This window comes from Martes martes (genome assembly GCF_963455335.1).
Source record: "Martes martes genome assembly, chromosome: 1".
NCBI lineage: Eukaryota > Metazoa > Chordata > Mammalia > Carnivora > Mustelidae > Martes > Martes martes.
In genome coordinates this window covers 205,384,255-205,410,512 of record NC_137888.1, presented here as the reverse complement: position 1 = coordinate 205,410,512, position 26,258 = coordinate 205,384,255, and the positions used below count along the sequence as shown (strand labels likewise).

Here is a 26,258-nt window from a genome sequence, read left to right as displayed (position 1 = left end):
CTGAGTACCCAATCTTTATCAACAGACATCTAAAGAGGTCCACTCCCTTCAGGACACTTACAAAGCCCCTGGTCTAATGCCTCATGAATTGGGAAAATACTCCACTTGGTTTGATTTGAGTGATCTTGGAGTAACATATATCTCTGAGTCCTGGCTTGCCACTTGCAGGAACTGGAGGTCATGGTGGGAAAATTTGATTCCATTTCATTTGGAGAAAAGTTTATGCTTAGGACAGAAGGCTGCAGGGTCAGGCCCTATATCTGGATCCATTCCCATCTTGGACGTCCTCCCTCCTCCACCAGCCCCGAGCCTTCTGTCCTTATTGATTCTCTACCTGAGTGACCCTTTCTCACTCCCCCCATACCATCTCACATCTCTACCCAGAAGACACCCACTCAAACATGTCCCTTCCTCAGGGAAGCTTCCTTAGTGGTCTTGGTTGGCCTCAAATTCTCCTAGAACCATACTTCTCTCCTTCAACATACTTACCTTAATGAATCATATATTCATTAGCATAATTATTTTACAGGTATCCTCCATTCTTCAAAAGTTCACGTTTTACCATCTCGCTCTTAGGAAAGACCTACGTCAGTACCTGTTTTTGCTAACTAAAGGAAATTTGAAGAGGATTTCTGCTTTTATGAAAAAAGGTGAAAAATGAAAAAAACATTCAGCATTTGTTTTGCAGGGAGCAGTTACAGAAGCAGCGCACACCCCAAGTGGTACGAGCGTCTGCACCAAGCTCCTTCCCTGGGGACTGCTCTCAGCATCTCTACATCAAGCCACCAGAGCGCTGAACCGTGTTTGTGGGCATCTGTGCCTTATCTCAATTTTTTTGTGCATGCATTAGCAAGCCGTGCCCTAAAGTATCAGAAAAGCCTAAGAGAGGTTATTTTGGGGGGTCCTAAGAATGTTCGAAAATTTTTCCATACAAATTAATAGTAACTGTTTCTTCATTTTATGCCATTTGGGTTCAAGAAAGGTTTCATAGGAGTGCTCTGCATTGGTAGAGTGGGAGACAACTGCTAATGACTGTCTCCATTGAGTAGATGTAATGTCCAGAATGGCATGATATCTAAATTTTCTCCATTTTATTCACCATGCCTGAGACATAGTAGGCTGCTAATAAACGTGGCAGCAAGGAGAGAAGGAAGGGTAGGGGGAGGGAAATAAGGATGTCCTACCTAAAAATGCCCCATCCTCAGTGTGAGAAAAAAAAATTTACACTTTCTGTGTAACACCATTAAGTCTTCCCACAGCTGGAATGGCTCCAAGTCTTGTCCACAATCAGAAGACCTTCACAAGGCCAGCATTTGGAAGATCTTATTTCACGCAGACATTTTCCACTTAGGATAGAAAGGCCCCCAGAAGGTCTTGATATCTTGCCCATAGATTCCTCCTTGGGATTCAAGATCTCTTATAAATTGATGTGTAGCTGACCATATCAGGACCTCAGCTCTGTGAGCAATGGCTCTTTGCAGGCAATCCTATTTTAATCCCTCTTTCAACAGTGGATTTCAACACACTTGCCAGGATTCTCTCTCACTTATTCCTTCCCTGCTCTTTCCTCACTCATTTCTGAACACAAAAACATGTTTGTGCTCTCCACGGCAAGAGCAACCACAATTGCAAATTCTGCTTGTTCATGCCAGTAATATGTTATAATTATTCTTTTATCTGCATCTCGTGCCTCATATAGCACAACTTATAGACATCATTAATTGCTATTAAGTCATTGCATCTCACAGTGGTGTGAACCATGCCTCTTCCCAGCAGGCTTGGCTCAGCCCATCGATAGTATCAATTTGTGGTCACCCGCTTCCCCCTTTCCTTTGCTCCACCCTCATTATGAAAAAGACATACAGTGCACACCTCATGCAGCTTCCAAACCACCAACTGGTTGACCGGAGCCAATCTCTTCATGTACAGTGAAGAGGCAGGTGTCCCAGGGTGTGTCGGGGGCTTGTCCAGGTCTCATACCAGCTAGTGGAGATCAGTTAGGAATCTGCAGCCACTGTTCAGGTCATGGATATTGGCCATGTCAACTAGGAAGTGTTATTGGAGAGAAAGAGGTGAATCCAAGAGGTATTCGGGAAGTAAAATAGGGCATTTTCTAAATAACAGACACTTTTTTAAGTGCTTTGAATATATTAACTCCTTACAACATTCAAGCAAAATGAATATTACTGTCTCTTCTTTACAGACATGGAAACTGAGCATCCAAGAGGTTATATTATTTGTCACTATGTCAGGCATCTAACCCAGGCGGTCTGATTCTGAAGCCTATACCTTTTACCATTATGCTTTTGTTACTCCTGCTCAATTATCTGCTTGCTATAAAGTGAAGATTGCCCACTTATTTTCATCCCCACTACCTGCACCCCCCCACACACACACACCTGCATCTACATCAAATTGGCAGGGTTGGGAGCAGCTGAGACATGTAGACACCCACAGGGTGGACCAGACCAGGAATTTGGCCATGCACAGTGGGCTCACTCAATCGAGGTCAGAGAGAGAACTGTTTTTGTTACCAGACCTGCTTCAAGTCACCCTGAGCAGTTTGGGCTAGCTCATTTATCCTGCTAAGCTTTCATGACCTTCTCAGGCAGGACTTGGAGTAGTCGTCAAGCCCTTCTATGATTTCTTTTTCATTCATCTGACCTGTGAAACATGGAGGAAGGAAAATAAGAGGCCTCAGAATTCTGAGAGAGCTGCCTTCTGAGTCCAACTTACTTAACTTTTTTAAGCCTCCGTTTTCCACGTGCAACTTCAAAGTTGTCAGGATCGGAGTTCCCATTCTGCAAATGCTCTGAGTGGGTGCCTGAAAAATGACAGCCACACACATTTGCTCCCCATTGTATTTCATGCTCAGTGACTCACAGAACTTTGATACGTTCAGGGGGGAAAGGAGTGTCTGGATCACATGGGCGTCTTCCCAGACTGTGGCCAACAAAATCCTGCTTGATGAGATGCCAATCTCATCTTGTCAGGCGCCCTGGGGTTGTTTACCCCTCAAGGGAAGCTGTGGTGACAAGAAGTTGCCAAGTCTTTGAGCAACACCACCTTCTTTCAACACCAGGAGATCTCACTGCTACAGCCCTGACACAGGCAAAGGGGGACCCAGAGGTCAGGACTTGAGGTTCAAATGGAACCATGAGCTACCTGAGAATAAATGTTCCTAGAGGAGGGGGGGTGGGGGATGGGGAAATTGGGTGATGAGCATTACGGAGGGCACTTGAAGTAATGAGCCCTGGGTGTTGTATGGAAGTGGTGAATCACTATATTATAAACCTGAAACTAATATTACATTGTATGCTAACTAACTGGAATTTAAACAAAAACAAAAACAAAATAAAAACAAAAATAAAATAAAAGGCGGTGCCTGGCTGGTTCCATTGATTAAGTATCCAACTCTTGGTTTCAGCTCAGGTCATGATCTTGGGATGGTGCGAATGAGCCCCCAGTGAACTCAGCAAGGAGTCTGTTTGAGATGCTCTCTCTCCCTCTCTCTCCCTCTGCCCTTCCCCCCTGCTTGTGCTATTAATTAATTAATTAAAATAAAAAATAAAAAACATGGGGGTGGAGGACCAAGAATAAAGGCACCAAGTAAGGAAAAGTCTCTATTACTACAAAATGGATTCATGCATGTACCCAGGGTTGAGCGCTCTTTGGGTGCATGGCCATTCTCTGGCTGTGTGTAGAGGCAGTTGCCTTTATGCCTGTGAACTCACAGGAAAATGATGCCCAGGAAGCATGTGCATGTCCAGTGAAGGATCTCCCCTCACTTTTTGCAAAACAGTCCAAGAAACTGAGCAGGATGGGGACTGGGCACCTCACCCACATCCACCTGAGAAATAAGTCCATTTCGAGTTTGGGATGTCATTGTTCACTGTGATTGTGAATCCTCAACCTAGGCCTGAACATCCATCTTTGATTGACTGAAATTCAATATGGTATAAGTCAGTGCTTTGCAAGCTTCGCTGCACATCATGGTTATCTGGGGCTTTTAAAAATCCTGTGGCACCATACACTGTGGGCCCTCTTGTGTCTGGTTCTTTTCACTTGACGATAATGCTTTCAAAGTCTATCCATCCCATAGCAAATATAGATCTTCATTCTTTTCTGTGTCTGAATAATATCCTGTTATAAGGATATATCATACCTTGTTTATGCAATCATCCATTGATGGACATTTGGGTTACTCCACCTTCTGGCCATTGTGAATAAGAATAGACAGATTTACAGAGATAGAATTAATTCAGAGTAACAGTTGCAAAAGCTGGGAGAAAGGGAGAATGAACTGCTTAATGGGCGGGGGGTTTCAATTTGAGGTGATGAAAATGTTCTAGAATTAGAAGTGATGGTCACAGGGCACCTGGGTGGCTCAGTGGGTTAAAGCCTCTGCCTTCGGCTCGGGTCATGATCCCAGGGTCCTGGGATCGAGCCCCACATCGGGCTCTCTGCTCAGCAGGGAGCCTGCTTCCTCCTCTCTCTCTGTCTGCCTCTCTGCCTACTTGTGATCTCTGTCTGTCAAATAAATAAATTAAAAAAAAAAAAGAAGTGATGGTCGCATAACATTGCAAATGTACTCAACACTACTGAATTATGTTTTTATATTTTTAAATGATTACAATAAAAAATTTAAGAAATTAATAACCAAAGGATGCCTGGGTGGCTCAGTTGGTTAAGCATCTGCCTTCAGCTCAGGTCATGATCCCAGGATCCTGGGATCAAGTCCTGCATCAGAGTCCTTGCTCTTCCGGGAACCTGCTTCTCCCTCTACTTGCCGTTCCCATGCTTGTTCTCTCTCTCTCTCTTCCCCCACCCTCTCTCTATATATAAAATATATATGCATATATATATATATATGTATATATATAAAATAAATAAATAAAATATTTTTAAAAAGAAATTAATAACCTATAACCCTGCTGCAAAAAAAAAAGATAGATTTTTTTTTTAAGTGGGATCCCCTCCCAGCATGGAGCTCAACCTCAACACGGACTTGAACTCAGGACCCCAAGAAAAGACCTGAGCCGAGATCAAGATTTGGACCCTTTACCAATGGAGCCACCCAGACACCCCAAAAAAAAAGATTTTAAAAATAAAAATAAAATGGTTACAATGATAAATATTATGATATATGTGTCCTGAGCCCCACTAAATCAGCTCTCTAGGAATGGGGACCAGACATTTGTATTTTTAACACCTGCTCAGTGACACCAATGTGTAGCCACGCTGGAGAAGCAGGAGTGTAAAGGAAAGAGGAAGGGGCCATGTGAATGAAGCACATCCAGCTCCCAGGACTGGCTCAAGTGTCCTCTCCTCCAAGATCCTCCCTGACCATTCTGCCCCATGAGTAGTCCTTCTTGGTCACTCTATCTGGTCTACTTCCATTTTAAACATGGGTCACCATCCAAATTATCTTGTTTATTAATTTGTTCAGTTATTATCTGTCCCTTCCCACAAAACCAATGGTTTTCAACCTTGTAACACTTTTAATTCACCTGGGGTCCTTTTCAAAAATATTGATGTCAAAGGGTGCCTGCGTGGCTCAGTAGGTTAAGTGTCTGACTCTTGATTTTGACTTAGGTCATGATCTCAGGATGGGAAAATCGAACCCCATGTCTGGCTCCATGCCCGGCTTAAGATTCTCTCTCTCCTCCCTCTGTGCCCCCATCCCCACGGGAGAATGTGCAAATGTGTGTGCATACATGCTCTCTCTCTCTTTCAAAAAAAAAAAAAAAGCCCAATATCAAGACCCCACCTTGATCAGTTAAATCAGAAGCTTCCGGAAGAGGATGAAGGCATCTATATTATAAGAGCTTCCCAAGTAATTGCAGGATGCAGCCATGGAGAATTGTTGCCCTAGTATGTAACCCCTGAAGCTGTGTATCCAGTGCTCCAAAAACAGGTTTGAACCCAGTGTCTGCCCAATGGCCAGGTGACATCTGGTCACTTTCCGGAAGTTGTTTTATTTCTTCCTCGGAACAGATCTCCAAGTAGGTATTAACAAATGAGGCAATTCCAACTAAGAAAGGCTGTGATTTGCCTGACACCCAATTGGAATGGGAATGCAGTGTAGGGACAGCTCAGCCCCAACCCCTGTGCTGAGCCAGGTCAGGGGTCTCCTCAGGGCTCCCACAGCCTGATGTACCACCATCACACCTTTCATCACCCTAAACTCTGTCTACAGGCACTCTAAATCCCCCATGAGAACTCCATGCTGACAGCTCACCATCATAAAATAAAACATCATCAAATAATAAAATTAGAGCACTATTAAATTAGTAAATATAAATAAAATTCATCGATTTAATTAAGTGATTAATTAACTAACGTTACACCAGTCCACAGTGACTCACCCTTTCCTCCTTACCATTCTGATTCACACTCCACAAAGATTTCTTGAACACCTACTCTTGGGCCCCTCACCCCAAGTCTTATATTAGATGTTTTCATACTACAGCCTAGATGAGGGAGGTGGTATTATTCCCAGTTTATGCCTGTAGGACTATGGAGCATGATGGGCAATTCTGACAATGCTGGGCACTCTCTCTCAATTCACAGACATTTATTGAACATTTCCATGAGAGATGCTGGATGCTGAGTAAAAGCTACTTGGGTGCCTCACTCTCTCATTAGCCAGCTTGTCTCCTGGGGAGGACAGACATCAAATTGGCATCATTATAAGAGCAATATAAATGCCCAGGAGAAGTGGATGGAGCCATGGAAATTGGGATCTGACCTGGTCCAGGAAGGATTCAGAGATGGCCTCCTACAGAAACTTCATTTTACCAATTGAAGACAACCAATTTACCAATTTATCAATTGAAGACAATCAATTGATCTTTTAACAACCAAAAGAAGTGGTTATCACTCCCCAGCTGAGAATTCCTCAGTGGCTCCCTATCGGATAGGGGACCAACTCATTTTGCAGGTTTTTTTAGTACTGAAATCCCCACATCCCAGAAAACCCATAAGTTCTGGTCGAACAAGGATGATCAGTCTCCCCCCAACCCAACAAAATCCAGATTCCCTAGATTGTATTCAAACCCATTCATTACCCCATCCCTTCCTGGACTTACTACCTGGACTCATGTTTCACCACCACCATGCTTTACACTTGATTCTCCAGTGACATGGGAGAAAGCATGGTACCTTGAAGCCACCAAGTCGTCTCCTTTACCTCCGCTATTTCCCATGCTAGGTTCCCTCTGCCTGGGCTGCTTCTCCCATACGTCCACCTTAGAAAGCACTTATTCATTCTTCAGGTATTGGATGAAATGCCAGCTCCTCTGGGAAGCCAACCTGCAAGCCTATAACCTTTAGGCATGCATCCCTTCACAGAGTCTTTACACCAGGTTGTTTTCCTCTGGATAACTAATTGTTGGATAACGCTGATTAATATAATTAATTTAACTAGTTGATTAAATAACTCAGAGTTACTAAGGCCCATAGTGACACATCCTTCTTTTGCACACTGATACTGTGTAAATATGTATACTTTATCAGAGAAACCAGGACCTTCTTAAGTCTTGTCGTTGGTGTACTGCTGAGGAATTGATGAGGAACTATGTCTGCCATTCCTCATTTCAGGAGACAACTGGACATCCCAGAGCATTAGTCTATCCATCTCTTCCTTCTTATGCACCTACCTAACTCTAAGTGACACGGTCCCACCCCCTAGGACTGGATCCACCTGCTTCTATGAAAGGGGTGCCTCAGGACATATGCTTTTCAATCTTGGCCATATGAGTTGGATCCTCCTTTGTTTTTTCTTCCTTCAAATTTTTATTTAAATCCTAGTCAGTTTACATGAGAAAATGTTCATCATCATTAGCCATCAGGGAAATTAAAATCAAAGCTACATTGAGATACCACCTTACACCAACTAGAATGGCAAAGATTAACAAGGCAGGAAACAAGTGCTGGAGAGGATGAGGAGAAAGGGGAACCCTCTTACACTGTTGGTGGGACTCCACGTTGGTGCAGCCACTTTGGAGAACAGTGATGATTCTTCAAAAAAATTAAAAATAGGGCTACCCTATAACCCAACAATTGCACTACTGGGAATTCACCCCAAAGACACAGATGTAGTGAAAAAAGGGCCATCTGTACCCCAATGTTCATAGCAGCAATGGCCACAATTACCAAACTGTGGAAAGAGGCAAGATGCCCTTCAACAGATGAATGGATAATGAAGATGTGGTCTATATATACAATGGAATATTACTCAGTCATCAGAAAGGATGAATACCCAACTTTTGCATCAACATGGATGGGACTGAAGGAGATTATGCTGAGTGAAATAACTCAAGCAGAGAAAGTCAATGATCATATGGTTTTACTTACTCGTGGAGCATAAGGAATAACACAGAGGACATTAGGAGAAGGAAAGGAAAAGTGAACTGGAGGAAATTGGAGGGGGAGATGAACCATGAGAGACTGTGGACTCCGAGAAACAAGCTGAGGGTTTTAGGGGGAGGAGAGTGGGGGGATGGGTAAGCCTGGTAGTGGGTATTAAGGAGGGCAGTATTGCATGGAGTACTGGGTGTGTACATAAACAATGAATCTTGGAACACTGCATCAAAAAATAAAAATAAAAATGAATAAATTCTGGTCAGTTAATACATAGTGGAATACTGGTTTCAGGAGTAGAATTTAGTGATTCGTCACTTACATATAACACTCAGTGTTCATTACATGTGCCCTCCCTAATGCCCATCACCTATTTAACCCAACCCCTACCCACCTTCCCTCCAGGAAGCCTCAGTTTATTCTCTATCATTAAGAGTGTCTTTTGGCTTGCTTTCCTCTCTCCCTTTTTTCTCCTTCTCCTATGCTCGTCTGTTTTGTTTCTTAAAATCACGTATGAGTGAAATGATAGGGTATTTGTCTTTCTCTGGTTGACTTATTTTGCTTAGCATAATACACTCTAGCTCCATCCACATTATTCCAAATGGCAAGTTTCCTTTGTATATGTATACCACAACTTCTTTTTTTTTTATTTTTTTTTATTTTCAGCGTAACAGTATTCATTGTTTTTGCACCACACCCAGTGCTCCATGCAATACGTGCCCTCCCTAATACCCACCACCTGGTTCCCCCAGCCTCCTACCCCCCGCCCCTCCAAAACCCTCAGGTTGTTTTTCAGAGTCCATAGTCTCTCATGGTTCACCTCCCCTTCCAATTTCCCTCAACTCCCTTCTCCTCTCCATCTCCCCATGTCCTCCATGTTATTTGTTATGTTCCACAAATAAGTGAAACCATATGATAATTGACTCTCTCTGCTTGACTTATTTCACTCAGCATAATCTCTTCCAGTCCTGTCCATGTTGATACAAAAGTTGGGTATTCATCCTTTCTGATGGAGGCATAATACTCCACAGTGTATATGGACCACATCTTCCTTATCCATTTGTCCGTTGAAGGGCATCTTGGTTCTTTCCACAGTTTGGTGACCATGGCCATTGCTGTTATAAACATTGGGGTACAGATGGCCCTTCTTTTCACTACATCTTATACCACAACTTCTTTATCCATTCATCGGGCAATGGAAATTCAGGGAACTGGGCCCTCTTATGGAGTCTCTCTAAGACACTCAGTGGTGGGCTGAAACCAGCTCTTCCCAGCTCCATATTCAGTGATGCTATGTTGATAACTTGAAATCAGCCACCATGGGAATATTTACATGATGTAAATTAACAAGCACTGAAAATCAGGACTTTTTTTTTTTTTTGCTTTGTGTTGTTTCTTTGCTTGCTTGCTTACTTGTTTGTTTAGAACAACCCAGTTATTAAACATTTTCCAGCACATCATTGCAAACACCCACATTCTCAATTCTTTCCCCTAAGATCCCCCCGTCTTCTTATCTCACCAGACTCTATGAAGAATGAGATTTCAAGAAGCCAAAAGGTGGCAGAAGTAGAGCTCAACTAAAATGTTTGGTCTGAGATGAGGATGGGATGTTGGGTCCTGTTTGATTAGGTCTTTCCCTTCATTTCTCTTCCAATGAACAATGTGTGCTTTTTACACCATCACAGAACAAGGTGATGGCATGACTCCCAGGTCACCTCCACAGATGATTCCATGTATTCCCAGGTGTGTTGTCCTATTCCCTTTTGGAATAGCCAAACCTTACCTGGGTCATTGTGAAGAAACATGGGAGGGGATGCTTCCCTACATGATTTACAAAGCCCCCAAGCCCTACCCTTGCACAGAAAGCTCATGATTGGGACATATTCTGCAATTAATATTTATGACTGGGCTAGGGATGAGGGATTTTGCAAGATCTGTGGATGCTATTGTGACAATGAAGATAAGATTGTAATCTTCACAAAGACAAAGACTACTGAGTTTTATTTCCAAAATTGGCCTGGGATCAGATACAATACCCAATAAATAGTTGTTGAATAAATTAAGTGAAGGAGGATGAGAACCAGGAAGAGGAAGAGGGGATGATAGAAAAGAATAAATTGTAGCATCCTCCTATATGCCAAGAAGGAATATTGCTGAGTGTTTTACATACAGGCTATCTCTGAATCTCTCAGCAGTCCTAGAAAGTAGGTCTTCATTTCTTGTAAGAGGAAACTGAAGCTTATAGGAATATCTTATATTGTTTATGATGCAGGGATATGGGCACACTCTCGTATATTGTCTGAGATGGAAAGCAAATTGTTAAAAGCCTTTTGAGAAGGCAAACTAGCCACCAAAATTTAGCAAGATTTTTGATGCTTTATGCCCTTTAAACCAGTAATTCCACCTGTAGGAACTTCTCCTCCAGAAAAAGCTCAATCTTATGCCTGGAGAGGTTGTTCATATCAAATAGCAAGATTATTTGCCTTGGCAAAAAGGAAAAAAAAAACTAGAAACACTAGAATGTCCAATCATCCAGGAAATTACTTAAAAAATTACTGCCCATCTATTCTGTGGGATATTGTGCAATTTATAAAACCAATGATGCAACATATGCACTGGAGTGGCTAAAATGAAGAAAAAGAAAAAAGAAAATACCAAGTGTTGGCTTGGATTTGGAACCCTTGGGGACTGCGAATGGGTGGGTGAAAAGTGGTACAACCCTTTAGGAAATGATCTGGCAATGACTACTGAAGTTATACATATATATTCTCTATTATCCAGCACTTTCACTTATAAGTGTATACCCAAGAGAAATGTGTACATATGTTTATTAAAAGGCATATACTAGATGTACATAGCAACATGGCTCATAATCTTAAAGAAAAAAACAGAAACTACCCAAATGTCCATTAATAACAAATTGGATAAATAAGCAGAATCCTATAAAATATGCATCCTCAGTGAGAGCACTATTTTACCCCCATAGGAGCAAAATTGACTTGGGGGAAATAAAAAATATACAGATATAAATACAATATAGAGATATAGATAGAAATAGGTATATATGTGATAGACACATAGATAAACAGTATATCTGTGGTATTCAAGTTCATGGAGGGACAATTAGGAAAAATGTCTAAAATGGCTTCTTGTGAGGAGAGAATAATGAAGAAAGAAAAATACTCTTATAAAGCAATAAGATTGAGGATCTCCAGCCACATGCAAAAAAGATTGAATTTCACAAACATAATGTTGGAGCGAATAAAGCCAGATGAATTTTTTTTTATTTTTGCCAACAGTTTATTTTTAGACATGCAGGTAACTGTTGCTTGAAATTCTTAAATGAAAGCAATCATTCTTTAGCAAATGAGCTAAAAGCATGATGTATACATCAAGCCAATTTTTCTGGTTTGTCTTAGATTTTTTATGCATACAAGGACAAAACAACTAGTTGAAAAGTGAAAAGTACAAATGGCTTTGTCTTGTTTTTACACAACTGACTAGTTGTTAGACACACGGATGGGAAGTAAGAACCATCACAACAGATAAAGGTCATAGGAATTCTTCAACAGAACAGTACACGACCCCTTCAAATGCACCAAACAAAGCCACACATGACCCTGGACACACAGAGAAACAGATCCATCTGGCAACAATGAATGTAAAGCCAGATGAATTTAAAGCCTTTATTTCCTTGTTGATCTTTTGCTTAGATGATCTGTCCATTTCAGTGAGGGCATTTAAAGTCCCCTACTATTATTGTATTATTGTCTATGTGTTTCTATGATTTTGTTATTAATTGGTTTATATAATTGGTTACTCCCATGTTAGGGGCATAGATATTTAAAATTGTTAGATCTTCTTGTTGGATAAGCCTTTTAAGTATGATATAGTGTCCTTCCTCATCTCTTATTATAATCTTTGGCTTAAAATTTAATTTATATGATATAAGAATTGCCATCCCAGCTTTCTTTGATGTCTATTAGCATGGTGAATTGTTTTCCATCCCCTCACTTTAAATCTGGAGGTGTCTTTGGGTCTAAAATGAGTTTCTTGCAGACAGCATATTGATGGGTCTTGCTTTTTAATCCATTCTGATGCCCTGTGTATTTTGATTGGGGCACTTAGCCCATTTACATTCAGGGTAACTATTGAAGGATATGAATTTAGTGCCATTGTATTGCCTGTAAGGTGACTGTTACTGTATATTGTCTTTGTTCCTTTTTGGTCTGTTACTTTTAGGCTCTCTCTACTTAGAGGACCCCTTTCAGTATTCCCTGTAGGGCTGGTTTGATGTTTGCAAATTCTTTAGTTTTTGTTTGTCCAAGAAGCTTTTTATCTCTCCTTCTATTTTCAATGACAGCCTAGCTGGATATAACATTCTTGGTTGCATATTTTTCTCATTTACTGCTCTGAATATATCATGCCAGTCCTTTCTGGCCTGCCAGGTCTCTGTGGATATGTTTGCTGCCAATCTAATATTTCTACCATTGTATGTTACAGACCTCTTGTCCCAAGCTTCTTTCAGGATTTTCTCTTTGTCACTGAAAAGAAGCCAGATCCAAAAGAGAACATATCATGTGATTCCATTTATATAAAGTCCCAAAAGCAGAAGAAGTTAATCTATAGTGTTCAATATCAAAATAATGTTTGGGGAAGGCATGAGCAGGGTAGTTACAAGAGAGGAAGCAGGACAGGAAATCCAGAGTGGGGAGATGTTCACATTCTTTTCCTTGATTGGGTCCTGGTTACAAGGTCCTCGTGTGTTCAATGTGTGAAAATTCATCGAGTTGCATGCACATTTTTTATTTGTGCTCTTTTCTGCATATAAGTTATTCTTCAAAGAAAAAAAATTTCAAAGATTGTAATTATTTGATGGACATTGGGGAAGGTATGTGTTGTGGTAAGCACTGGGCATTGTGTAAGACTGATAAATCACAGACCTGTACCCTGAAACAAATGATACATTATATGTTAATAATAAAAATTTCATTTATTTATTTGACAGAGAGAGAAAGCACCTAAGCAGGGGAAGAGCCAGAAGGAGAGGGAGAAGCAGATTCCCCACTGAGCAGGGAGCCTGGCATGGCACTCCATCCCAGGACTCCAAGATCAAGACCTAAGCCAAAGGCAGATGCTTACCTCACTGAGCCCCCCAGGTGCCCCTTAATGAAAAAAATTTTTAAAAGAAAACCAAAAATGAGTGGAGTGACATGGAAAGATGACCCAGACATATAATTAAGTGAACAAAGCAAGTAACAGAACAATTTGGTGAAATGAGCCAACATGTATATAACAAACAGCTGTAAATATATAAATCAAGGCAGACACGGGGATTTGGAGAAAAATCTAATCTGGTGCTGCATTATCTTGAAACAAAAGGAACAAACAGGAGCATGAGAATGTTTCAGGTTTATTTTTTATTTTTGTTATTGTGGTAAGATACACATAACATAAAACTTACCATTTTAACCATTTTTAAGTGTGCAGTTTAGTGGCATTAAGTATAGTCACATAGTTGTACAGTTGTCACCACCATCCATCTCCAGAATTTTTTCATCTGGCAAAACTGAAACTCTGTCCCTGTTAACACTAACTCTCTACTCCCAGTCCCCTGGCACCTGGTGCCCACCATTCTACTTTCTCCAGCTGTGAATTTGCTACTCTAGGAATTTCATGTAAGTGGAATCACAAAGGGGCACCTGGGTGGCTCAGTTGGCTAAGCGTCTGCCTTTGCCTCAGGTCATGATCCCAGCATCCTGGGATAGAGCCCTGAACCAGGCTCCCTGCTCAGCAAGGAGCCTGCTTCTCCCTCTCCCTCTGCCTGCCACTCCCCTTCTTATGCTTTCTCTCTCTCTCTCTCTCTCTCTCTCTCTCTCTGTCTAATAAATAAATAAAATCTCTTTTAAAAATAAGTGGAATCAGACAGTATTTGTCCTTCTTTTTGGTCTGGCTTATTCCACTTAGAATAATGTCCTCAAGTTTCACCCATGTTGTAGCCTGTGTCAGAATGTCCTTCCTTTTTAAGGCTAAGCAAGACCCCATTGCATGGATGCACACATTTTGTCTATCCATTCATCCACTGGCGAACATTTGAGTTGTTTCCTTTTTTTGGCTGTTGCAAAAAATGTTGCTGTTGAACACTGGTGTACAAATATCTGTTTGAAATCCTGTTTCCAATTATTTTGTGTATATACACAGAACTGGAATTGCTGTATCAAACGATAATTCTACATTTACTTTTTTGAGGAACAACCATATGTTTTCCATGATGGCTGCAGCATTTAATTGAATGTTCTGGTTTTGCTGAATACATTTCAGTATTGTTTGAATATTCCACTCCTAGATATAAACCCAAGAGAAATAAAAACATACAGCCACACTAAGACTTATATACATACTAATGCTTATAGCAAAATCACTAATACTGGCCAAAAGGTGAAAGCAACCCAAATACCCATTAATTGATGAACAGATAAACAAAATGAGGTATATTCATAGAATGGAATGTTATTCAGCCATAAAAAAGAAGTGATGTACTAACACATGTTATAACATGTATAAAACTTAAAGAAATGTTAAGTGAAAGAAACAAAATACAAAAAAAAAAAAAAAAAACACATATCCCACTCATGTGGAATGTCCAGAACAAGAAGATCTACAAAGACAGAAAACAGATCAGTGGTTGCTGAGGTCTGTGGGGAAAGATTGGAGGCAATAACTAAAGGGTACGGGGTTCTTTTTGAGGTGATGAAAATGTTCTAAAACAGGCAGTGGTGATGATTGCACAGCATTGAATATAGTAAAAAGCCATTGGATTATACACTTTCAATGGGCGAATTGTACAGTTATGTGAATTATACCTCTTTAAATCTGCTAGCAACACATAAAATAAAGTGAACTGAAATTAAGGCTGAAAGAGAATCTAGGAGGAAGGTCATGAGGAAGAGAAGATAGCAGTTGCATTTGATCATGCAGATGGACCAGACCCACTCTTGCTGAATACTAATTGTGCCAGTCATTAGTTGGGTGACCTAGGGCAGTCATTTCACTTCTATGAGTCTCAGTTCCCTCGTCTACAAAGTGGGAGCTACAATGCTGAGCTCTTGGGACTGTTGGACACTTGATGAAGTAATAAACAAGTGAAGTTGGTATTATCTGCCCAGTTGCATGTAGAACGGATGGAAGAGGGCATAATGATAGAAATGATGGATTGATGGTAGCCAGATGAGCTGGACCCAAGTGTTGCTTTGTGGGTGGGCTGGCATAAAAGCCCCAGCTGATTTGAATGCTCCGCCTCAGCCTCCTTAGCCAGGGGAGTGTTGGTTAAGCTTTGCCATGACTCATTTCATGGGCGTTTGGTTCTATCTCCTCATCAAGTCTGTGCCAAGGGTGTGTCCCTCCCACCATGAGGTTTCTTGAGTGACAGAAAACTCGCTTGCAATAAAGGGCCAGATGGCTGTGCTGCCCAATTTATACACAGGTCTCTCAGCAGAAACGCTGTCAGCCCCATCTCCAAAGTCAGCAGGTGGACTTGACCCCTCCTCGGTGCCTAGCGCTGTTGGCAGCTAGCAGAGTGGCAAGACTTGGACTGGCTTTAAGGAGCAGCCATCTCTAGAGTCAGTAAGTGATTTGTCAGGTACTAGTCCTCTCTCCTCTCCTCTCCTCTCCTCTCTTCTCCTCTTTTCTTCTTTCCTCTCTCTCTCTTATTCTCTCCTGCATGATTGGATGCTCTGGCCAGTTTTGGCAGAACTAAAGACAGTTCTATCCATCCATTCATCCATCTACCCACCCTTTCTTTATTTGTTCATTTGTTTATTATTTGCTCACTCGACAAATTTCCTCAGCTACCACCTCGGTGCCCATTCCCACCCTGGTGACCCTGATGGAAACAGAGATAAAGAAATTAGGCTTTCAGCCCTAAAAACTGAGCTTCCAGTTCAGCCACTAGAATAAGAACCAAAAGCACTACTGTCACACAAGTATAAACATGCAAGGCTCTGACAGTCTGGAGAATGGAGAGGCAACTTCCAGTGGGTTAACAGGGATCATAAAACCTCCTTTGTTGTGCCATTGCTGTAAGGCATCTAGTGTTCCTTTAAGGTCCTTATCAGATGGGAAAACTGAGTTGGAGAGGAGAATAAGATACACAAGTTTACACAGATAGGAAGGGGCAGGGGCAAGACTGGATTCTGATTTATTTGGCTCCAAAAACAATGCCCCTTTCACTTACTTTCTCACAGTGTTTGAGTCCTCTTTCCTTACTACACTGGCTCCAGTGTGTGTGAGTGTGTGTGTGTGTGTGTGTGTGTGTGCGCGCGTGTGTAAGAGAGAATAAAAGAGTTTTTTCAAAGATTTTATTTTTAAGTAATCTCTACATCCAAAATGGGGCTTGAAATTTCAACCCCAAGATCGAGAGTCACACACTCCACTGAGAGTCACACACTCCACTGAGAGTCACACACTGAGGGTGTCCACCTAGACACCCTGAGAACAAGAGAGATTTAATATTCATTTCTGTCATAGACTAGAGCTACATGAGGGGAGGAAGCATGTCTGGCTTACACAGTCTATTCCCAGTGGCTGTCAAATAATAGGCACCCAGAAAATATTTGCTGGATAGATAGATAGACAGATAGATATATGGGTGGGTGCATGGATGGATGGATGGATGGATGGTTAGATAGATAGAAGGATGGACGAGTAGATGGCAGGGGGAAGGCATAGCAGACCTGATGCCATCCAAATTCACAGAGAAGGGTCTTGTCTAGTAGAGACACATTCCAGACTGAAGGGAAAGTATACAAAAAGGCAAGGAGATGAGAGAACACCAATAATATGACAAAAGTCATTTTGTTCACCCAGAGAGTAAAACTGAACTCAGAAATGAGAACGAAGAACGCAGACAGATGGTCAGGCTCAAGGCAGAGGGAGGGAGGTGTATTGATCTATTTGGATTAGAGACACACTGGGACAGTTCCAAAACAGTGTTCCCCACTTTGATGACATAGTCTTTTTAAGCCCAATCCCAGAGCACCTCCCTGTTGATGTCTCCCCAGCCAGTCAGCTCCTGAGCAGTATAGGGGAGTACATGGGGCTGTTTTCCCCTTCATCAGTCCAGGTCCTTTGAGGGGGGTGGAATTCCAGTCTATCACAAGCTGGTAAGTGTCCTGAGGAAAGGATAGGAAAAAATCCAGGGGGATGGGATTTTTAGGGTGGGCCTATCAAGAGTGCTGGGAGCATCCAAGGATGGAAGACACCACTGGAGTGTCACACTAGAGAAGCCACGTTTCATGGACGGTCATCTCTTAACCAGGTCTGACCATGAACCAAGTTCCCACCACTAGGTTTCTATTTAGTCACAAAAATCTGGATAGACAAACTAGTCTGTTCCCTGAGCCCCTCTGCCTTCCCTTGGAGACCTTCAAACTATCTTCTCTTGACCCCCCAGGATCAGCCAAGAGTGCTGAGAACCGGACTGAGAATCAGAGGAAACATGAGCAATCCTCGGCCTTTGGAGGAGGTGGGCTGGGTGCGGTTTGGGGGAGAGGGGTGGGAGCACCTGGATAGAGAGAAGGTGAGGAGCTTAATGTTTCAGAGATAATGGAGAGGGTGAAAATCATGATGTGGGTTCAGAGCTAGAAGGTGCTCTGTGGTCATTCAGATGGAGACAAAAACAGAGACGGAAACCAAGTTGGGGCGGGGGGTCCTGGTGTATCTGTCTCCACAAATTCTTATCACTATGGTTGATAGTGAAGATAAGAAAAGAAATTTTGGTCCCAATATTCTTCTTCCTCAGACAGAACAAGGTGGGATCTCAGTATTGGCCTCAGAAATTCTGAGACCTCTTTATAAGAGGGAGTGATGCTCATAACACTCTTGGGAAGGACAGAGAGAGAGCCAAAGCCACCAGTGTGGTAGCTGGAAGGGACTTTCACAATCCCCCATAAATACACTCATTGTCTATGTTTGAAAACTGAGACTCAGATGGGAACAGTGACTTGCCCAAGTTCACACAGAGCCAGATCCCAGGTTAAGTGACCAGATTTGGCAAATAAAAATAAAGGATGCCCACTCAAATTTTCATTTCACATTGACAACAAGTAATCTTATAGTGTAAATATATCCCATGCTATATTTGGGATATACTCATACCAAAAAAAGACTTATTTTTATTTGAAATTTGAATGTAACTGGGCATCCTGTATTTTACCCAGCCACCCAAACCCCGCACCTCTTTGGACCACATCCTCTGCCTCTCCTTGACTTCCTCATCCCTCTGATGATTTTTGTCAACTCTTGGCCCAGGAGGTATATGACATGTCAGGCGCCCGCTTAGCCCTGACACTGTGCGTCACCAAAGCCCGGGAAGGTTCAGAGGCAGACCTGGATGCTCTGGAACGCATGTTCCAGCAGCTGGGATTTGAGAGCACCATGAAGAGAGACCCTACTGCCCAGGTATTGTGCTGCCAGTCCCGGGCCAATGAGGGAGAGGGCTGGACCAGTTGGTGAGTTCTGGGGCCACCCCTAAGTCTGGTCATTCCTCTCACTCCAGCAATTCCAGGAAGAGCTGGACAGTTTTCAGCAGGCCATGGATGCTCGGGATGACCCCGTCAGCTGTGCTTTTGTGGTGCTCATGGCACATGGGTTAGAAGGTCAACTCAAGGGGGAGGATGGACAAATGGTGGAACTGGAAAACCTTTTCGAGGTTCTGAACAACAAGAACTGCCGGGCCCTGAGAGCCAAGCCTAAGGTGTACATCGTGCAGGCCTGTCGAGGAGGTGGGGACAAAGCCAAGAACGTGGCATTTGTATTCCTAATCCAACCTATCCCTCGATTCAGAACCCCAGTTAAGCCTTGATGTGCCAGTCTGTCTCATGGTGACCTCCCATCCCCATCTTTTTCTCTGACTTTGCCTTTTCCTCTTCTTGACATTTCAGAACAAAGAGACCCTGGTGAAACAGTAAGTGGAAGTGATATTGTAATGATCACAAAGGACAGTCCCGAGACCATCCCGACATACACAGACATCCTCCACGTCTACTCAACCGTGGAGGGTATGAGCTCCCAGCTGACAGAGGGTGACCTCCTGCTCCTCCTCCTTGCACACCACTCCTAACCCTTGACCCCTGGGCTCCTCCAGGACACACTCTCTTCCACAGCCTCTTGCCAATCTTCTCACTCCCATTGGAGCTCTCCTGAGCCCTCTTCTCTGAATTCCTTAGGGTACATCTCATACAGACATGACAAAGAGGGCTCCTGCTTCATCCAGACCCTGGTTGATGTGTTCACAGAGAGGAAAGGACCCATCCTGGAGCTTCTGACAGAGGTGAGCTGGGACAAGGTACCTGGAACCCTCACCCAGATCAAGCAGGTAGGTTGAGCCTCTTCCAAACCTGTGTTTTTCCCCTCTCCTGCCCCCCAGCCCCAAATCCAACCTAGGTCCCAACACAGAAACTAAGATACCCACCTCCTAGCGGTGAGTTTCCAAAGCAGGAAATTCTAAACATCAGAGTATTTGAGATAATTTAGATGAAATACAGATAAATTTCTATAAACAAAACCCATAGGTTTAATCATGGGTTGAGCAAACTTTTTTTCCTTCTAATGATTATATGCTTTTATGGTGGATTAGAAAAAACATAACAAGAATGTCCAACCAATGATTTGATAAAGATTATGGCATAGGATGAGGCAATAAAGTCTCCCATTTTAGGACATGGAGACCCACCTCCCTTGTTCCCCAACCTTCTCCTTATAAGCCCACCACACCAGCTCCCCTAGGGACCCAGCCCCAATCTGACCACATCTCTTGCTGCAGGTGACCCGGCGGATGGCAGAAGCAGAGCTGGTTCAGGAAGGAAAACCAAGGAAAGTGAATCCCGAAATCCAAAGCACCCTTCGGAAACGGCTCTATCTGCAATAAAAGTAGAAAGGACACGGGGGCTGTCTTTCAAGTGCTCTCTCTGCCCCCATGGATGTTTAGAGGCAGCTCCCACCACTCCCCTAAAATCTTCTCTTCCCAAGGCCAAATGGCATCCAGCCTTTCTTTCATCACAACCCTCATACAGATCCTCTATCTGTCCCTGTCCTTCTTAAAGCAAGCGAGCCGAAACACAGCACAAGGCACAGCAGTAACATTAACATTCACTTCCCTCAGGGTGGAATTTTTACCTCTATTAATACAACCTTAGAGTATATTCACTTAACTGAGTTTCTGTTCCTATCTTTGACTGAAACACTTTTCTTTCTCCCATTAATTATACCTATGCAAGTGTAACTGCAATTTTAAACCTCAAGATTTTCCACTGATAAACCAATGCCCACTCACCACTTCCCACCCCAATCAAACTTCCACTGGATCCTGAACCTCACTTTGAGCTATAACACCTCCTCCTGAGAACCATATCCATTGTCATCTCCCAGAGATTCCCTCCCAGCCCCTGGAAAATTAGTAAGGCAAGAATCATTCTTTCCAACACTCCTCTTCCTTGGCAAGCTGGTACCTTGACTCATTCTCCTTTCAGCTCATAGGCTCTCTCTGGCTAATGGAGCTGTTTCATCTTTTTCTGAGCCTCACTCTACTAACTCTCCCCAAGGCCCTGGGCTCTGCCTTCTTCCCAAGAAAATCCATCCATTTATTTCTTCTCAAATCTTCAACTTTTAACCACTCTGAATCAGGGCATGTTGGAGCTATGGAAAATCCTTAGTGTCACCCTGTTATTTTTCAGATGCTGTGGTAGAGACCCAGAGAGCTTAAAAGGCTTGTCAAATGCCACACAGCAGGGCATCTGGGTGGCTCAGTTGGTTAAGCATTTGGCTCTTGGCTTTGGCTCAGGTTATGATCTCATGCGTCATGAGATCAAGCTCTTTGTCTGGCTCTGCACTCAATGCGGAGTCTGCTTGAGGATTCTCTCCTTCTGCCTTCTCTCTCTCTCTCTCTCTCTCTCATAAATAAATAATAAATCCTTTTTTTAAATGACACACAGTAAGTCAGTGGGAGGGTCAAGGTCTGGTTTACAGCCCAGCACCCTTGCCATGGCCTGCTAAGTCTTGAAACATCATAAAACTTTTCTAGTTAGAGGAACTTCCTAATAAAGGTTCTCCCTACTTCGCAGTAGGAGCTTTTTGGAAGACCCACAAGTCCTCGATACCCAGCAGTCAAGACTACTTGCATGAGATTCTGGCACTGGCCTGGAATTTGAACTAGATGCATTACCTTCCAAGTCTACGACTCGTGTCTCCTCATCTCTAGCCTTGACCTTCCCCACTGAAATAAAATGCAGGCATATCTGCCATCACTGAAAATTCATGGTTAAAGATGAGTCCTTTCTCTCCAGTTCCTCCTCCAAGTTTTAACTGGCACCCCACCCTCAGACCACAGGTTCCGAATTCTGCAGTTATCTATGACTCCCCTCTTCTTGTCTCCTTTCAAATGCCAACAAGCACAAGTTTTAGCACAGTCTGACTTTAAAACAGTTCTCACATCTGTCTTCCCTTCCCTTACATGTCATTCTTCAGGCTCAAGTTCCATCCTCTATGTCTGCATCTTTGCATCATCTTCCTTCTTTGCCTCTCTGCCTGCCCACTTCACCTCTCCTCTGCCCTCCATCTACAATTCCTGACCTCCATAGAACACTCAAGAGTACACATCAGTGTCCCATTACTTAGATATCAAGACCAAACTCCACATCCTGATTTTGCACTTCCTTACAACTTCCCCCCGTACCAGCAATCAGCTAAACTCATCTCCTACCTCCTCCATCATGAATTCACTTCTCCAATAACACTAATGTCTTCTGACTCATTTCTGCCTCTGAGGCTTTGCTTACCACCACTTCCCTGAGCTGGGGTGCCCCTTCTCTCACTACTTCCCACGCAAATGTATTCTTTCTAGTTGATTCTGCACTCTCACCCAGGATGAGACACTGATGATTACAGGATTGACAGCAGGAACAAATCTTGGATCAACATAATGAATGTTCAATAAACAGATGTCAAACTTTAAAAGTATGTGTTGGAACCTGCTCTATGCTTAAAACATGAGGCTAATGTGAAAGACATTATAGATTTAGTTCCTTTTTCCCAATGGCCCACTGCCTCCCAGACAAGTCTATCATGAATAGAGAATCAGGAGCCTCATCTCATCTTTCTCAAAAATGCAGGTGTGTATGAAATTTATAGTTAGAGACCACACTTCCATTCCAAATGGTTATGTTTTTCACGATTGTGTTATCTCCAGAATGTTCCTGAAGAAGTTTCCAGACACTGAACTATAGCTTTTTAGAACCATAAGGGACCTTGGAGATCACCTAGTTACAGGTTCACAAATATTTAGCTAGTGTATCACGTCTTTCTCATCTGGGTGCCCATGGCAGACATGACTAATCAATCATACCTTTCCCACTGAACTTGGGTGCTGCCTCAAAGTATTTCTTCTCTTAGCACTCCAGGAAACATAAGCACACCATTGGGGAGGGACTTGTATAGAGTCACCAAGTTCTTTTTTTTAAAGATTTTATTTATTTATTTGACAGACAGAGATCACAACAAGGCAGAGAGGCAGGCAGAGGGAGGGAGGGAGGCAGGCTCCCTGCTGAGCAGAGAATCCAATGCAGGGCTCAATCCCAGGACCCTGTAATTATGACCTGAGCTGAAGGCAGAGGCCCAACCCACTGAACCACCGAGGCGCCCCCAGTCACCAAGTTCTTAAGTAGCAAACCCAAGCTCCTCATTCTACAGTAGTAGCAGTAATAGCAGTAATAACATTCTGCAGTGATAGGGCAGCAGTGAAGGCTTTATCCATGGGAATGGCAGAACAACTGACTGAGGCAGGGTTGAGTACACAGGGCCAAGTAGATCTAGGATGATGCATATACTGAGTGCTATACACCCACCCATGTGAAAACCTGTGGTCCAAACACCCAATGATTCTAGAGTCTCCAAATAAAAACAGGGATCAGCAAACTATACCTCCCTTGCCAAATCCAGTCAGCAACCCATTTTTGTAAACAAAGCTTTATTGGCACACACTGATGCTCATTCCTTTACACATTGTCGATGGCTCCTTTTACCCAACAATGGCAAGCTTAAGTAGTTACAATAGACAATATATGGCCTGCAAAGATGACAAGATTTACTACCTGGACCTTTTCAGAAGTGTGCCAGCCCCTGCCCTAATGTCCATGCAACAAATTCCCATTTTGTTGAAATCAGCCAGAGCTGCTCATCACCAGAACTATACCTGATACAAGTGACAGCACTGAAAACAATGACTTAATTCTTTAAGACCCCTCATTAAGTATTTCCCCAAAGTATTTAGTAAGGATTTGAAAGGGTATCCTGGAATTTTATTACTGAGTATCAAGGGCACATCCAGGTTTTGTGGGACCTGTACAATTGCTGCAGGAGGAGTTTCTCCTCAAGGAAAATACAAAATTTCCAACCCAGAATTAGTACAGCCATATAAGTGCATTGTCAGGTCTCTCCCAAGGCCTTGGAGGAGCCCATGAAAGTGAGGTACCAGCAGCTTATTCTTTGATAGCCTCCCGGAAAACACACATCTGTCTACCACCTGTTTTCTAGACCATTCTCCAAGAATAGCAGGGATGGTCATTTTTTAAAATGAAAACCTGCCCTGGAAAGCTTGGATGGCTCAGTTAGTGAAGCATCTGACTCTTGATCTGAGCTCAAGTCTTGATCTCAGGGTTGTGAGTTCAAGCCCCACATTGGGCTCCATGCCCCCCAAAAATGAAAATCTGACCTGCCATGCAACCTCTTAAAATCTTTCAGTTGTTTCCCACTACCCTTTGAATAAGGAAAACAGTCTTAATTTGACTGCTAGATCCCATGTTTTCATCTCTATCCCTTCTCTCTTTCTACTCCAATCACATTGGCCTTCTATTTTTCCCAAAATAAGCTCTTGACCACCTCAGGTCTCTCTGCCTAGATCATTTTTCCCAACTACCACTTATCATTCGTATCACAGTTCAAGTATCATTTCTTCAGGGAATTCTTATCCATCACTCCAGAGAAGATCAATGTTTATAGTTCTTTGCAGACTTTTTCCTCAAACCACAAGTCACACTAAAATCTGCACTCAGTGGCTCCAAGACAAGACTTCTGTTGTCATATGCCAATGTGCTATACTTTATATGGAAAACCAAAAAGATTCCACCCCTAAATTACTAGAACTCATACAGCAATTCAGTAATGTGGCAGGATACAAAATCAATGCACAGAAATCAGTTGCTTTCTTATACACTAACAATGAAACTATAGAAAGGGAAATTAGAGAATCAATTCCATTTACTATAGCACCCAAGAACCATAAGATACCTTGGAATAAACCTAACCAAAGAAGTAAAGGATCTGTACTGGAGGAACTACAGAACACTCCTGAAAGAAATTGAAGAAGATGGAAAAACATTCCATGCTCATGGATCAGAAGAATAAACATTGTTAAATGTCATACTGCCCAGAGCAATCTATACTTTCAATGCAGTCCCAATCAAAATTTCACTGGCATTTTTCAAAGTGCTCGACTAACAATCCTAAAATTTGTATGGAACCAGAAAAGACCCTAAATCACTAAGGAAATATTGAAAAAGAAAAAAAAAAGCTGGGGGGATCATGTTTCCTGATTTCAAGCTTTACTACAAAGTTGTGATCACCAAGACAGCATGGTACTGGCACAAAAACAGACACATAGACCAGTGGAACAGAGTAGAGAGTGCAGATATGGACCCTCATCTCTATGGTCAAGTAATCTTCAACAAAGCAGGAAAAAATATACAGCGGAAAAAAGACACTCTCCTCAATAAATGGTGCTGGGAAAATTGGACAGCTATGTATAGATGAATGAAACTTGACCATTCTCTTACACCATACACAAAGACAAACTCAAGACAGATGAAAGATCTCAACTTGAGACAGGAATCTATCAAAATCCTAGAGGAGAACCTAGGCAGTAACCTCTTTGACATCAGCCACAGTAACTTCTTTCAAGACACGTCTCCAAAGGCAAAGGAAACAAAAGCAAAAATGAACTTTTGGGACATCATCAAGATAAAAACTTCTACACAGCAAAGGAAATAGTCAACAAAACAAAGAGGCAACCCACAGAATGGGAGAAGATATTCACAAATGACACTATAGACAAATGGCTGATAGCCAAGATCTATAAAGAACTCCTCAAACTCAACACCCAAAAAACAGATAGTCATGTCAAAAAATGGGCAGAAGACATGAACAGACACTTCTCAAAAGAAGACATGCAAATGGCTAACAAACACATGAAAAAAATGTTCATCATCATTAGCCATCAGGGAAATTCAAATCAAAACCACAATGAGGGCGCTTGGGTGGTTCAGTGGGTTAAAGCCTCTGCTTCTGGCTCAGGTCATGATCCCAGGGTCCTGGGATCGACCCCCGCATCAGGGTCTCTGCTCAGCAGGGAGCCTGCTTCCTCCTCTCTTTCTCTCTCCCTGCCTCTCTGCCTACTTGTGATCTCTGTCTGTCAAATAAATAAATAAAACCTAAAAAAAACACATTGAGATACCATCTTACACCAGTTAATTATGGCCAAAATTAACAGGCCAAAAATAACAGGAAACAACAAGTGTTGAAGAGGATGTGGAGAAAGGGGAACCCTCTTACACTGTTGGTGGGAATCTAAGTTGGTGCAGCCACTTTGGAAAACAGTGTGGAGATTCCTCAAAAAATTAAAAATAAAGCTATCCTATGACCCTACAATTGCACTATTGGGTATTCACCCCAAAGATACAGATGTAGTGAAAAGAAGGACCACATGTACCCCAAAGTTCATAGCAGCAATGGCCACAATTGCCAAACTGTTGAAAGAGCCAAGATGCCCTTCAACATATGAATAGATA

The 26,258-nt window shown here is 42.5% G+C and overlaps 1 protein-coding gene across 2 annotated transcripts; it reads left to right on the top strand.

Annotated features, from left to right (window-relative positions):
* Nucleotides 1-15,838: 15,838 nt before the first annotated feature.
* Nucleotides 15,839-22,370, top strand: CASP14 (caspase 14). Of its 2 annotated transcripts, none has more exons than XM_080799288.1 (7): nt 15,839-15,987; nt 17,816-17,887; nt 18,673-18,822; nt 18,920-19,145; nt 19,305-19,421; nt 19,590-19,738; nt 20,186-22,370. In XM_080799288.1, exons 2-7 carry the CDS (start codon nt 17,861-17,863, stop codon nt 20,288-20,290), a joined length of 774 nt encoding a protein of 257 aa, XP_080655414.1. In that variant the 5' UTR covers nt 15,839-15,987; nt 17,816-17,860; the 3' UTR covers nt 20,291-22,370. The 2 variants fall into 2 exon arrangements, with proteins under 2 accessions (XP_080655414.1, XP_080655415.1); XM_080799289.1 differs by having other exon boundaries at nt 15,840-15,987; nt 19,590-19,693.
* Nucleotides 22,371-26,258: the final 3,888 nt, after the last annotated feature.

Excerpts from the sequence above, each read along its gene's own strand:
- CASP14 (XM_080799288.1), top strand. The coding sequence starts at position 17,861 with ATGAGCAATCCTCGGCCTTTGGAGGAG. Across the intron at positions 17,888-18,672 it reads ATCCTCGGCCTTTGGAGGAG|GAGGTATATGACATGTCAGG; the intron begins GTGGGCTGGGTG and ends CTCTTGGCCCAG. Across the intron at positions 18,823-18,919 it reads AGAGAGACCCTACTGCCCAG|CAATTCCAGGAAGAGCTGGA; the intron begins GTATTGTGCTGC and ends CTCTCACTCCAG.